The sequence below is a fragment of the Mixophyes fleayi genome, chromosome 1, assembly GCF_038048845.1.
Source record: "Mixophyes fleayi isolate aMixFle1 chromosome 1, aMixFle1.hap1, whole genome shotgun sequence".
NCBI lineage: Eukaryota > Metazoa > Chordata > Amphibia > Anura > Limnodynastidae > Mixophyes > Mixophyes fleayi.
Genome location: NC_134402.1, coordinates 89,208,083 through 89,223,600, shown reverse-complemented (window position 1 = coordinate 89,223,600; position 15,518 = coordinate 89,208,083). Strand labels below are relative to the sequence as shown.

The following is a 15,518-nucleotide window of genomic DNA, read 5'->3' as shown; positions in this document are numbered from 1 at the left end:
CACTACAGGTCTCAGAATGGCCAGCCTACCATTAATTGTTTGGTAACAAGGGATGCTGGCAGTTAGGTAACCAGAAAGTAGCCAGGGCCACTGGGACTTGTAGTGCACAAAATTATAATCCCCAAATGTTAAAATATTGTTGCATTACATAAACACAACCCAACACCAGCCTTAAAAAAAACCAAAAAAAACCCCAACTAAATCAGGGTTCTTTCTTCTGTAATTCATCAATGGTATTTTTAAAAATATAATGAACAATGTATAGCAGCTAGCTCTGGAAAACTTTACTGGGAAGTGAGCACAAGTGTTAACCTACTTTGTAACAAGTCGCATATATAGATGCTTAAGGTAGACAAACATACATGTAATTAAAGTAACCAGCGGACAAAAACATTACGAACACTGAAATTTAACGATACTCCAGTTGTAACGTCAAGTAATTGAATTTACTACCCAAGTCATCAAGCAAAGGATATATAGAACTGTCCCTTGTTGACTTCGGGAGAACACAGAGGTGAGTTACATGCGTTTTAAATAGTACTCATGTCGCGCCCTTGTATGCAATCCTTAATGTCTCAGGCCCATTATATTTATCCCCTGTTGTTTTTGCCCACACTTTATTTAGTAAGTTCAAAAATTAAAGAATATTTAGATTTCAAGAAATACATTAGCTAAGAAAAAACTCCATTGTACACCATTGCATGCTGTATAATTTATTTTGTTTTCTTAAAATGTATCAATAACTACAGATAAAGAAGTATATTTAACATTAACAACCAACTTTGCCATTTCCAGCAGCCAGTTGAAGTTCATTAGATTTCCTAAACTGAATAACAAATGATTCCTATTCGAAATACTAGGACATGATTATCAATTGATAATTATGTGATACGCCATAGATATCAGTTCAAAATTTAAGTGTTGATTTACAAACTAAAAAAGTACGTAATATAATTTGATCCTAAAAATGCAAACATGCGTTTTTATAGTATATCATCTTATCTCTAGTTTAATTGAAGATCAGAAATAGTTGTGTATTTGGTAGTATTACAAAAATCTTTAAACTATTTTGGATATTTTATACCTGTTGGTGCATTTTATATCATTTACAATCAAAGGAAAGGGGGCTGTTTTAAAAAAAGAATAAAATCTGTTGTAAGCTAGAAAACTCAGCAGATGATAAATTTAGTTCAAAATTGCTCATTGTTTATAATTTCTGGAATGACTATTTCTCCATATCAAAGGGTAAATGTTTTTTGTTCTGCAAAGTGTATTTATATATACAATATATGAGATATTTTATACAATAAATACTTTATATCGCTAGCTTTAAAAAAACTTATATTGTTGGGCGCTCATTGACTCTTTGTAGTATTCCATATATTGATTCAATATTGATGATATGTATTGCTCAATATGAATATATATAGCGGTAACCAAAATAAATAATTTATATATTTTATTGTTAAGTTAAAAAAACATCAAACTGCGACAAGCATATCAATTGATATGATGTTTTTTAACTTTTCATTTTCTTGTAAGTGTATACCCCTAAGGGGGAATATTTCTTGATTTCACTTGGTATTAGAGGGTGCTGCATGCTAAATTCACAAGCTATTTAGAGCACATATTTTTATGACAATATTACACTATTATTGTCCCATTGTTTTACATTGTATATATACAACTTTGAGGAAACACGTAAAGAAGGCCATGATTCATGTACGTTTGGTCTGAGTTTATCTTGCATGTTGGAAATATTCAAGTACTTATGTATGTGACTCTCCATTGGAACAGAGGATCAGCTGGGTGAACATTGTTCTACAAACATTTTATACTGACTTTCTTTTTTGGTATCTGGATCAGTCACTAGCACCATTCCGATATCCATTTTGTTTGTATATTGTGTATTGTGTGCCGCATTTGTGAATCGGTGATGAGATATAGGGGGCAGCTTACAGACTGAGGTTTGTGCTAAGATATCACCTTATTTTGTTTCTATACAGTGTTTGCAGTTGTTCAAAAGCCAATGCAACTGGGTCATTTTCATCTTCACACATCTCTTTCATGGAAACACTGATAGGAAACAACAAAGAAAACTAGGTTACAGATTGGTTCACTTATTATCTATAATATAAATGTCTAGTGGCGTGTGTTAGTCTGTGTGTGGAAAAAACAAACAAACTGCAGCGCCACCTGCTGGGCAGAGTTATACACTGACCTATAGATTTCTTGAAGGAGAAGTGACAGTTGGGAGTGGTTGGTGGTTGCCGGGGGTGACAGTGGGGAGTTTTTAACACCTTAAGTAGCTTGATTTGACTAGAATGCATGAGTATCATGCACGGGTTAACTGACCTACTAAATTCTTAGTGTGTGTGTGTGTGGAAAAAAAACCTCAAAAAGGGCTGAAATTTGGTATACTGACATTATTGACGAGTTGAGGGGTCAAACTCATTTTCGTGAGGTAATTTTACCTCATGAACACACATGTGTACAGTGGCGGATCCAGGGGGGTGCGAGCGGGGCAATTGCCCCCCCTAGCAGGGGTTTGCTGCCGACGGCTGCACAGTATGTGCAGGTCCGTTTGGCAGTGACAGTGTGCTGCCCGGCTGCTCTGATTGTGTTTTAAACACAATCAGAGCAGCCGGGCAGCACACTGTCCCTGCCTGTCACTCCCGAGGGGACCTGCACATACTGTGCAGCCCCCGGCAGCCTCAGTAGTCGGAAAGGGGGCGGGGCCTAAATCGCCCCGCCCTAACATCCCCCGGGGAACAAACATTTTCTAGATCCGCCCCTTCATGTGTAGCGGCGTGTGTTAGTGTGTGTGTGTCTGTGGAAAAAACTATTTTCTCAGAAAGGGCTCATCCGAATGACCTGAAATTTGGTATACTGACATTATTTTACAAAAAAATGCATGAGTATCATGCACGGGTTAACTTGTATATTATATGAAACTATTTTTATCAAAGGAACAGTATTTGGTTAATAATTAGCTGGTGTTAAAATGCTGAGCTGAACTGAGCTGAGAGAAAATTGCCAGTGTCACATAGGCCTAAACAAAAATCAAGAATGAAAAATATTGCCTTACTCATGAAATCATATTATTTATGCAGCAACTTTAATTAATTATATATTTAGTTAATCACTAATTGCAGAGTAAAGAAAGCTACGCAGTAATCCAGGTGAGGTGACTAGCTAGATTTCTGTTCCTAGCATAGTGCTCAATACAGGAATTGAGAGAAGGTGTGTGTAGCTGTCATCTGGAGCTAGTGTTGTGAATCCTCACACTCCCATTTCACCTTTGTGTAGAGAGGTACAAGGGGGAGATACATCTCAGTGTGATAGGAGACTGAGGCGTATGTTTTGTAATAAACACGTTTTGTGATTAAGAGCCAGACTTATGGCCGACTCTCCATGACTCCCTACAGTACTCATTTCTCTCAGCATCTTTTAGTATGTTTACTTTATATTTTGTGCAAATGTCATTATAACTAAATACATAGTTTTCAAGTCTGTAATTGGTGTAGTCATAATTATAACTGTACCTTATAGATGCAATGGTAAGATTGAAGTCTCTCAAAATTTTATATGCATCCCCTGGATTAAATCTACAAGAAAAAATATTCATTATAAAAACACATTTTACCACATGCTTAGCCACATTCTTCTATAACTTACAGTTCACTGAACCAGCACTAGGTGTAATTGCCCAGTGCCACTTTTGTTTTTAGAGGTGAGGACCAAAACACGTGAACTGAGCAGGCATTGTATATGAAACCGATGTGATTTGTCATGACTTGCTACCTTGTCATATTTTACCTTTAAACAATTATACTAAACATGAGAGCTACCATGTGTCAAGATATGCCAGTTATATTCTACACTGAAGTGTGATATACAGCATTCCATGACTGCTGGGATCATTTGTATGTTTATATTTTTACATTGCGTATAGTAAATAAGCTTTATATAGTGAAGTTTAAAATAATAATAATTCATGTTCTTCTAACACGAATACTGTTAAAATCTGTACCATAGTATGAAGACCCACTTCCTGAAAATCGACCCTTGGCCTACAAGAAAGTATATACAAGTTGTATGTAAAGACAAGAGGGGTATCTAACTAGGCATCAGTGCTAATCCCTGGTGCGATTATCACTAGATGAGAAAGAGAGAGAACCGCTGATACTGAAAAGCAGTGATAAGCCTAGATGTTATTTTAATGCAACAGCAATAGTACCACCTACAAATTGCAATGTAAATTATTTAAAAAATATTCACCATTTACTGAAAGCCTTTTTGCCTTTCAAATGGTGTATCTCGCTGAAAAGGGAGTACATTTGTTATTCTCACTTTTTTTTTATTTATACCATGCAGTAGATTTTGAAATAGTACATACCCGTTGTCTCTTTCAATGGCTTTAATGGAACGATGTTTGAAAAAATCAAGTGCATAAGAGTTTAGAGACATCTTTCTTCCACAAGCATCAGTTTTTTCCAGGTGTAACAGTGGAATATGTTTGTCAGGAATGTGTGCTGTTTGCAGCATGAGCTGTGGACATATCATAATAAGTTTTATATCTATTCCTGCCATTGAAAGAACTACATGTTGCATGTAAAGCATAACCTGGCATTCTGCTAAATCATCCACTGAAACAGGTACAAGTGATTGACTGTCTCTGATGGCTGCCAACTTCCTCATGAAGATATTTGTCAATGTACGACTTACACATTATCAAGGAACAACTTAACTGGAAGTAAGAGATGTGTAAGAAAGAGACCAGTGACTTTCCCCATTAGGGGGAATCAACAGCAGTAAATTTTAGAAAGCCCAACAGTAAAGGGGCAGTGACAGAGAGGGATCCCTACCATCAGTGGTATGCCAGCAGAGGCTCCAGTGAGAGAGTAGGCATGCAGCAGTGCAGGGAAGCTGCACCTGATTAAGAGGGGGAGACTCCACATCAGCAGAGAACCAGAGAGGAGAGTCCTTGGATTGGAGTGTCTGGAGAAGCTTGCCTGAAAGTGACTCACTCTTTGTAAGGGGTGAGTGTGAATGGCTGAACCCACATTAATGAGAGACAATACCCTGTGTAGAGTCCCCTTGCAATGTGCCCCCATATTGTAAGGGGGGGGGGTCATTGCAGAGGCATCATTGTTAGCAGAAGCTAAATTAGGGGAACAGTTATGAGAGCCCCCTTGAAAAGTGTACCCAAACTGTGAGGGGCGGGTGGGGAGTCGGTGAGTCACTACGAAGCGAGGCTGTTCTGCAGGGAAGTACTCCCCACAGAGAGATGTAGATGGAGTCTTGTGGTTGGAAACTGTGAGTCCCTGGCTATTGGAATGATATTACAAGGTCTGCTTGAATAACTGTCCATGTAATTTGTGGCCGCAAATCACTCACTGGCTGCCTCATCTACTTCAGACCGTGGCTTGGGTGTACTCGCCAGTTGCCATATCTTCCACCGGTCTTGCTGTCTTCAGATCCTGACCTGATGCCTTACTCCAAGCTCCTGAATGCCTGCTCCAGGATGCCTTCTTCTGCTGCCTGTTCCTGATGACCGTTGCCTGCTGCTCCATCTTTGGCCGCCGCCGCTCGCCAATCCAGGCAGCAGCTTGGGCCTTCTTCTCCTATTGGCCTCTACATCCGGTTCTGCGGTTTTCAAATGATCCAGTCCTGCAGCCTGCCAGCACCTCTCCTATCACCTCTCGTCCTGATATGATGCTTCTCTTCTCCTGATGCCTTTCTTCTCCGTTGCTATCTGGTTCTCTGGTTCCTGGATGCTGATGTGCCTACTACTCCTTGATGCATCTTGGGCCCTCACCTCTGGTCTTCTGCTCTGGTCTTCATCCAGTTTCAATCCTGTTGCCGGTGACCTCCTTCTCTGCTCCCGATGCCCATCTTAATGCCTCCGGTCTCCCCAGCCCCTCCACGCTGCACTGGGCCCAACAGTCTTTGCTTCTGGAGTCCGTGACCTAGGCCTCTCCCGTGCCACCCCTCCTCCACCATACTCCTTAGCCTGGGCCCCTAGCCTGCTCATTTGCCTTTCCTCTGCTTGTTTACTGCCCCTTGGTCTTCCCTTTTTAACTGGTCTCCTGCTCCCCTGCTCTCCTTGACTTCCTGGTCTCCTGCTCCTCTGAATACTGGTCTCCTGGTCCCCTGGAAACCTGGTCCCCTGCTCCCCTAGACTCCTGGTCCCCTGCACTCCTGGGGGTAAATGTATGAAGCTCCGATTACTGCAATTCACGAGTTCTCCCGCGCTGCCCCCCTCTACTGGGACGACCATCCTCTCTCCATCCCTCTGTTTTAGCTCCTTCAAATGGAATCTCAAAACCCATCTGTTTCTCAAGGCCTACCAGTCATTCACTTAATCTTCTCCTTCCTTGTTCTGCTCACCTCCCACCTCCCTGTCTCCTCCTTTGCTTGAGCCCCTCTACTAATTCCTCTCATGTCTGCTGTCTGTTTCCCCTCCCCTTAGTATGTAAGCTCTTATGAACAGGACCCTCTTCCCTTCTGTCTCAATTCCACTTCTTCTACTCCTACACCACTATACTTGCTATTCCTGGAGATACTGAAATCTTGGTTATACTCAGTTTACTCTGTACTGTTGTACCCTGGTAAACTGTCTGTATTGTATTTTTTTATTTTGTACGGCACTGTGGATACCTTGTTGCACCATATAAATAAAGAATAATAATGTGATTACACAAGTAACTAAAGCATGTTCCTCAAATATTCAAGGGTCCCTGGATATTGGGATGATATTTGAAAGCACAGTGGGATAGTGGAGTGTAGTTAATCCCTGGTGGAACGTGTGCATGAACTTCTGAAGTATGTCTATTATTTGCTGACAACTGGGAGAGAGGGACAACTATTTATCGATTTTGTGGACTATTGCACCCAGCAACACTATGTATCCAGCTGTGTAATTGTTCATATTGGACTTAAGCAATGTGCAGGTGGAGTAAAGGAGTATTGTAAAGTAATAACATCTGCTGAAATTATATGCTGGAGGCAGTTGAGAGAAGTTGTAACCATTATGATGGTCTGACATCAAACAGTTATTTGACATTGCACTGCTCACCACTATTGTACACTCACTTGATTTGTGTTTAAACACCTGAGTATTCAGGGGACCCACTGGTCATGGATGTCACTCAGCAGGGGTTTCACAGTAGCTGCCAATGCTGAGTGATTACACTGAAAGGAATGGCAGTTATATGTAGGACTAACACCCACATATACTGTACATGCACCACTAGGATTTCAACTATGTTGTTTGATGATTTGAAATATTTCTTCTAACACTTACATTGCTCACATTCCTCACAGTCATCAAGTTATGATTTGTATTTCCTGACAGACACGCAAAAGGGGAGATAGCACTTCTTCCTTCAGTGCATGACATCAGATGGTCCACCAGTCCTGAATCCATGTATTCTTTACCTGAAAAGTCTGATTGTGAACAGTAGAAGTATCAGGACATTGCTTAACTTAGCAGCAAAGATATAAAGTAACAGATATTTAGATTTGGTTTAAATAACATTTAACTTGTTGTGAACAGAACAAAAACAGCAGTTTTTTTCAATCCCCCTACAAACTAGTAAGTACTTTTGAAATAGTGAATGCATTCAGGGGCGCTGAGGAAGGGGTGGTATTTAGTACCAGAGCATGCTGGTGTCCGGGCCTGCACTGGAGCATATAGTCTGTTAATATTAATATATATATATATATATATATATATATATATAAATAAATATATATATATATATATATATATATATATATATATATATATATATATATATAATATATTAATATTTAGTATCTGTGATATTTATTTTTTTGCTTGTGATATCATTTTCAGCAACTGGAGGGTGGGATTATTGTTGTGCATCCATTGCTTATCGGTGCCTGGTATTCGGGCCAGTCCCGATCCAGACTTCCTGCAGATTGCGCAGGAACATTTTTAGTCTTGCAAGATCAGGATTACCTCATCTCTTGAGACCATTAGCTTCACAGCCTGTGCTCTCTGTAGCTGTCACTGTGACAGAATAGAAGGAACACATGACTGGCGTTGAAGTAATAATTAACAAAAACCCTATATTACCAATTAGTTCAATAGAATGCACCAATGAACTTGAATATTGGGTTTGTACTTTTAAGAGAACGGAAAAAGACATGTATTGCACAATATAAGAACAATACAACAAGTTATATAACTGCTGGATACAGCCAAAGAAATATTGGCTCCGAATAAGGTCAAGACGACCCTTCCAAAAGGTCCTCCAAGAACATGTCACTTTAATGATAGAGACTTAGATTGCCAGCAGTGATGTAATCTGGGAAAATGTATTTTAAAGTAATAAAGAGTAACATTTTCTATAAAAGAATGACTTAATCAAATATAGATTGTCAATTGGCATTTGAGACCCTGGCCGTATGTCTGCTTCGTCCAGTATGGCTGTATCTATTCATAATATCATTTTAATAATAAATAGAAATATTATATTTTGGAAACCTGCTCATCTCATTTATTATTTAAAGAGAAGAAAAAAGAAAATATTATACAAGCTGGGGGCATAAGTCCTATGGGTATCACATACCACACCTTGCTCTCTTCATGCCTGCTTCAACAAGGGGGAGAGGTTGATGACCTACACTCCTCTGCACTGGTGAGTATCAGATGTGTTAAATATATCTGTGCTCCGAAGTGTATTGAGGTACCTAAACAGTGAGTGAAGAGAGGGTGGGGGTGGATGCTGATATGTAATAAGACCCTAGGACCTTATTGTAAATGTGTAGTAATTAATTTAATGTGTTTCTGCAGAAACTTAAGAAACTATTGTTAGTTTAAATGTTGCTAAAATGTGCTTTTCTTCAGTGTGGACTGGCCAACCATAACTGGCAATTTTAGTGCTTTAACACTGTGTATAGTTGTTTGCAAAGTTAAGAGATGTGACTTGCAAAGTTAATGTGTTAAATGCAGTGCCGTAACTAGACATTTTAGTGCCCTGGGCGAGACAGGCACCATCTAAGTGGAAGTGACATTTGCCAAGTGGGTGTGGCCAACATAATGCAGGGGTGTGGCTAGCACTTTACTGAAATAATTCTGTTACACATATTTACAAATGCATGATATATATATATATATCTATAATATAAATGCTTAGTGGCGTGTGTTAGTCTGTCTGTGTGTGTGGAAAAAATAAAACCAAGCTCCAGCACCACTTGCTGGGCGGAGTTATACACTGACCTACTAAATTCTTAGTGTGTGTGGGAAAAAAAAATCAAAAAGGTGAAATTTGGTATACTAAGATGTTTTTAATTTGTTAATTTAATTTGTTAATTGTTAAAAGTGTTTATAAAGATTTTAAAAAAAATATATATATATATTTCTTGAAGGAGAAGTGACAGTTGGGAGTGGTTGGTGGTTTCCGGGGGTGACAGTGGGGAGTGGTTGGTGGTTGCCGGGGGTGACAGAGTGAGAGGAGTGTGATACTTAGGACCGCTGAGAGAGATCCCTGTGTCTGGATAGACATCTGGATAGATGTGGCGATGAAAATAAAGGATGAGGTGATGGAGAAGAATGATGAGGTGGTGACATGTGGACAAAACCACGTTAAAAAAGGGCGCTTACGTCGGGAAGTAACGCTCTTCCCCTGAGGAGGCCTGGGCTATGGCCCAAATGCATGACAAGAACCTTTTTAACACCTTAAGTAGCTTGATTTGACTAGAATGCATGAGTATCATGCACGGGTTAACTTATATATATATATATATATATATATATATACATATAGTGGCGGGATTCAAATAAATTAACAACCGGTTCTCTGCCCTAATGACCATTTAAACTATGCAAAAATATATAGGTATTCTAATATTTCATGCACTTAATACTCAAATAAGAGCAGTAAATAGATACACAAAACCTTATTGCTATAGGAAAGAGTCTTAAAATGTTAAAGAAAAAATATTAAAGAATACCTTACCTGACAAAAATCTGTTATTTAATATTATATTCATATTATGGCACAGTAATGCCCCCAGTTCATATTATGCCACAGTAAGGGCTCTCTTCATCATACTCTGCCATGCAGCCTTCCTTTGCCTCTCAAAACACTGCGATGCAGCTTCCTTTGCCCCTCAAACCAGTGCGATGCAGCTTCTTTTGCCCCTCAAAACACTCTACCATGCTGCCTTCCTTTGCTGCCCTTGCTCCGTTCCTTCATTTACCTTTTATATTGGCTTCTTTCTTCTATTTTCATCCCTTTATGTTGCCGACTCCTGTCTGCGCCGCTCCTCACTGACGTCACACCTGACATTCAGTGTGAGTGCGGGCGGAGCAGGTGCCGACGCAGCAGAGAGATGATTGTTTTGTTTTTTTCTAGGAGGAGAGAGGGAGAGATAGGGAGGGAGAGAGGGAGGGAGTGGAACGCACATGCGTTAAATTGCGAAAAGTAAAAGGTAGAGGAAACAGAGGCAGGTAGCGGGCGGCTACTGCGCCCCTTGGGCTTGCGCCCCGGGCGACGGCACCACCCGCACCTGCCTAGTTACGGCTCTGGTTAAATGAAATGCTTCTGCAGTATAGGCTGTTCACCTATATTTGGCAGAAGACATTGTTATGTTTTGTGAACAACTCTTTAGACTTATTTGGAAAGTTAATATGTGAGTAGAAATGCCTGTTTCTCGTGCTGGACGCATCCCTTAGATGAATGGAGACCCGAAGTCAGGATAAGGTCTATTATTTCGAAAGGTTGCAGCCGGGCAAAAATGTGCCTGTAGAGTTTTAATCCTGATTGCATAAAGCTCTAAAAAGGGGGTGGGGTCCAAGGAAAAATAATAAAGAAGTTATAAAATGTGTTTTCCAGAGACTGGAATTTTTAATGTTGAACCCTAGATGTAACGAGAGATGAAATTCTCTTATGAGAAAGTGAAAACTAAGACAGTTAAAATTTTATTTAATTGTTAGTTGTTAATAAGTGATATGAGCAGTGAAAATTGCATACATTTCAAAAGAAAGCAGGAAAAAATATATAATGATGATACAGCCTTTGCGCAGCGTATAGCATACTCATGTTTCATTTCTCCCTGTAAAACTGAATGGTTTGAGTTTTTTTTTTATATATTTATCCTTATGGTTTGCAAAATGTTAAACTAAATGTGTCTACTGTAAAAATACTATTGGTTCACTGCATATTGTACATTGTAACTTGAGAAATATCGTGAGTATTTCATATAAACGGATGCATATTGGAACTATAACTAAAATGATGGTGGAATTACCTCGAGCTAAGCTTCCAGAGGACGGGTCTGGTAAGAAAGCTACTTAAGAATTAATAACTGTCCTGCTGTTTATGTGTAAAATACTTCATCTGTTTTTAGAATTGCAAACCTTACTTCAGCTGTGTTAATATTATCAGTGAATTGTTTGTTCCATATATGATAAAATGACATGGTATACCTGTCTCGTACTTCTGTCATTCTGTTTTCCATACTGATACTTAGCTCTTTTGTAATAATTGCAGGACATTTAATTTCTTTATCACCTTGGAGACAGAGGTGTAACTAAGTCTGTTTTGTGAGACAGTAGGCGAAAGACAGTCTGATTTTTTGTAGTGCCTGTTAAGACTTGTACAATAATCAAATGTGGTTTTAAAGCATAGATAAACGTCCCGTTGCAAGTTAAGTGTTAACTTTTCTTAAGTTTATCTTGTACAGGCGCATTCCAGAGTTTTTGTGTCTGTGATTTCAGTGAAACAGCAGGTTTTAATAATGTGTCCAAATGTTAAACGTTAAAGAAATGGTGCCTTTACCTTTTAATTTCAGAACGACAGGGAGATAGAAAGAAAAAAAAACCGGTAAACAGTTTTCATATTCAGTAGAAAACTTGTGATTGATTGGTTTAAGTCGTAGTTGAATTTGTGTAAGAAACAGTTGTTGAACATCATAAAAGATTGTTAGAAAATATGCTGGTTATATGAATGTGTAAGATGTCCAGGTTACATTTAAGATTTAAAGAACTTCTATGGAGGTATGAAGTGAACAAATAGTATTTGTTAGTTTTACAGCGAGCAAATACAAGACAGCGTCACTATCACACCCAGATTGGAAGGGACTAGAAATGGCTTTGCTTGTTGAATAGGTAGAAAGACATGCGATGAATACTTAAACAAGGTCTTTAATGTGTGTAAAATAGTGATTTTGCAAATGAAATGTATGTTAAAATATTTTTAGAGGGATTGCTTTACATTTTTGGCATGTAATGTGAACTGAATCTCTGATCATAGAACACAATGTGCGTGTGTTTAAACTTTGAGAGTTCTTGGCTGGTTTAATTAATTAATATTTGAAATACGGCAACAAAACCTGTGTTATGTTAGCTTTATCAGAAAATAATTGCATTGAAAGATAGTAGTTGTTTTGCTTCGAAAATAGCAACTGTGTTACATAGTGAGATTTGTAACTGCGTAAGATTTTCGGTTGGTTGAAGTCTCCCATGTTATAAAGATGTCTCTCCTCCCATGTCCCTCGTCCTATGAAATTGTCACACACCGCTCCCATAACTAGGTGCTGCTGTGTGACTTGCCCTTTAAGGAACTATGCTGGTGCTTGTCTCCTGTTTCAGAGTCTCTACCTGTTCATGGCTGTTTTCTATTTTCCTAATTGGAACCTCCTTCTTATTGGTTACTGAAGACTATTTCAACCTCTTGTGATCAGGGACTCATTGCCTGATCTTCATGTTACTTACCCTGCCGTGGGTTCTGGCTGTATACCTTATCCTCTGAGTGTCTTCTGGATGTTATCGGTTGCCGAGATCGCCTGTCATTGCTGATCTCTATCTGGCTCCGCTGAATACCAGCTCATGGTTCATCTCTAGCTGCAATCATAACTTGAACTTTATCTGCACATTGAACTGTTCCGTGAGTTGCCTATTACAATCTGTGCATACTGATTGGCTCTATTACCTCTCTGCTCGGCAGTCTGTAATTTTAATTGAACTACAATCAAGTTCTGGTCATCTGTGGTTCTGGTCCGGCACGGCTATTATTGTCATTCTGCTGTTAGTATTGCTGGACTATTATTAAGTATTATTGCCGAGCTAGGAGCCGCTCTGTTAATCAAGTTCTGTGTGATATCAGCTGCTATTCTATCAAGTGATGAACCTATGTTTCTCTGTGTATTGGATTCCTATTGTCACGCTGTACTTCTAGCAACATTTCTTTGCATGTCTCTAGTACTTGGACTATATACATCTGTTGTTCCGCTGATAAAGAACCATTATATTACCTGCAACTACCTGCTTAAGTGAATCACATTCCATCTGGATCAGCCAAGTCTCTATACTATCTTCATCGGACTTTCAAGCTGTGTCAGTGATTCTTCTCTATTGATATTGGTGTTACAAGGTGTCAAGTGTTCTGGATCATCATCATCTCAGCGTTGAACTGTATTATCTGTTTGCATGCTGTTGCCTATGGTTACCATCTGAAGTACTGCTGTGATTATTTTATTTATGAGTTTCTGTGTACTCAGCATAGCTGAGTTGTACAATACTTATTACTGCTGTTGCACCATTGAACAATATACTAAAGTTGCAACACTACTGCATCGTCTGTGTATTTCTTCATTGTGACTCTCATCTAAACTTATCCCACTGGGTCTTTTGGGAAAGCTAAGTTTAGCAAAACACACAGCAGTTTATAGCACCTAGGAAACATTGACACACAGCGGTAGCTGAAAGGAAAAGTGGTGCAAGATGGAATTGTCCTTGAGCCCTTCCGCCCACCATTTTGTTGGATCTTAAAAAGGGTATGCACAGTTTAACAAACCAAGAACTTCAGTGACAAGGAGTGTCAATTTTGTGGCTGAAGTACTTGGTTTGTTTTGAACCCCACAAAACAAGCTAAAAATGGGCTTAAGACAGCTAAGTTAACAGTGCTGTTGAAGAACTCTACAGTGGCAAGTCATGCCCCAGTTGAAGCAGTTCTTGCCAGTGATAAGAAGAAGGCCATTGTCATGCCTGGTCATAAGACCAAAAAATCCACCTCTTATGGGTGGAATTATTTTTACCCATACCTGACAACAGTTGTGTAGCCATTTGCAGTGTTTGTAAAGCCACATTCAGTAGAGGTAGGGACCTTAACCATCTAGGAACCTCATCCATGTTACTCCATTTGAAGCAAGTTCATGGCAAGCTCTTGGGAAAATCAGAAAGTTATGCTAAAAAATAAAAACAAGCAGTTCAGCATCAACTAGCTCCCTTTTCTCAGCTAGATCCCTGCTCCTGCAATTTACACCGTCAACACCTTCCTCATCCATATCCTCACTAGTGAACGAAGTCAGTCCTGAATCCATTTGCTAAGGCTAGATGACTCCTCCCCTATCCAGGATTCCTCAGAAGCATTCTTTAGCGTTACGCCTGCTGCTGCTGCTCCAGCTGCTGTGAGTGGATCTTCAACCTAGAAGCAGACCAAGAAGAAGACTACTAGTAGTTTACAGCAATTGACTGTTAAACAATCCTTTGCAAGAGAAAGCAAGTATGACAGCAGTCACTCAGTCGCACAATGGAACACGGGTGCCATAGTGACTATGCTAGTATTAGACCTGCGTACAATATGCACCATTAATGCAGCAGTGTTTTATATAGTTAATTGAGGTCCTGTGCCCCCATTACCAAATTCCATCTCAACACCATTTTACTAGACAAGCAATTCCTCTCCTGTACCAGGAGGTTGCAAAAAAGAAATATATTGGACAACAAAATGCCATTCTACCCACTGTACACTTAACCACAGATATGTGGACAAGCGGAACTGGGCAAACTAAAAATTATATGACTGTGACAGCCCACTGGGTTGGTGAATCGCATCAGCAGCAGAAACAGCAGCAGCATCTAACAAACAATGTCATATCTTTTAGAGGCAGGCTACTCTGTGTATCACCTGCTTCATTAAGACGCATACCGCTGTCAACCTGTTTGAAAAACTAGGGAATGTCATTGCAACATGGATTAACCCGTTTGGACTCTACTCAGGATATGTGATTTTTGATAACGCCACCAATAGTTAGAGCATTAGAGAATTCCATCACATTTCCTGTTTTGCTTACACAATCAACTTGGTTGTACAGAGCTTTTTAAAAAATGACAGTGACATGCAGGAGATGCAGTCTGTGTCCAGAAATATATCGGGTAATTTTTTTGGCATTCTGCAACAGCATGTGGGAGATTGCTGCAGTTGCAAGAAGAAGAATATTTGAGTGGAATGTACTTTAGTCCAGCGCAGTGGAGAATACTTTCCGTATTGTGCAGGATGCTGAAACCACTCAAAGTAGTTAAGTGATTCTCCTAATTAGACTTTTGGAAAAGCAGCTAGAGAAATTGAAGGAGGAGATAAGAGGAGAGAAACAAAGCAATTCCACTAACTACATCGGACTTGTAGATCAAGTACTTTATTCGCTTCTCCAGGATCCAAGATTTATCAACATCTTGAAATCAGATCACTACATTTTGGCAA

At 39.4% G+C, this 15,518-nt stretch overlaps 1 protein-coding gene across 1 annotated transcript; it reads right to left on the bottom strand.

Annotated features, from left to right (window-relative positions):
- Positions 1 to 1,458: 1,458 nt before the first annotated feature.
- On the bottom strand, positions 1,459 to 7,432 carry LOC142121338 (putative ATP-dependent RNA helicase DDX60). The gene is made up of 4 exons (XM_075194202.1): positions 7,310 to 7,432; positions 4,400 to 4,551; positions 3,546 to 3,608; positions 1,459 to 2,076 (listed from the first exon to the last, which is right to left on the bottom strand). The coding sequence occupies exons 1-4, from the start codon at positions 7,430 to 7,432 to the stop codon at positions 1,983 to 1,985; spliced, it is 432 nt and encodes a 143-aa protein (XP_075050303.1). The 3' UTR covers positions 1,459 to 1,982.
- Positions 7,433 to 15,518: the final 8,086 nt, after the last annotated feature.

Excerpts from the sequence above, each read along its gene's own strand:
- LOC142121338 (XM_075194202.1), bottom strand. The coding sequence starts at position 7,432 with ATGGATTCAGGACTGGTGGACCATCTGATGTCATGCACTGAAGGAAGA. Across the intron at positions 4,552-7,309 it reads CTGTGAGGAATGTGAGCAAT|CTCATGCTGCAAACAGCACA; the intron begins GTAAGTGTTAGA and ends ATATGTCCACAG. Across the intron at positions 2,077-3,545 it reads CTTACCATTGCATCTATAAG|TGTTTCCATGAAAGAGATGT; the intron begins GTACAGTTATAA and ends GTTTCCTATCAG.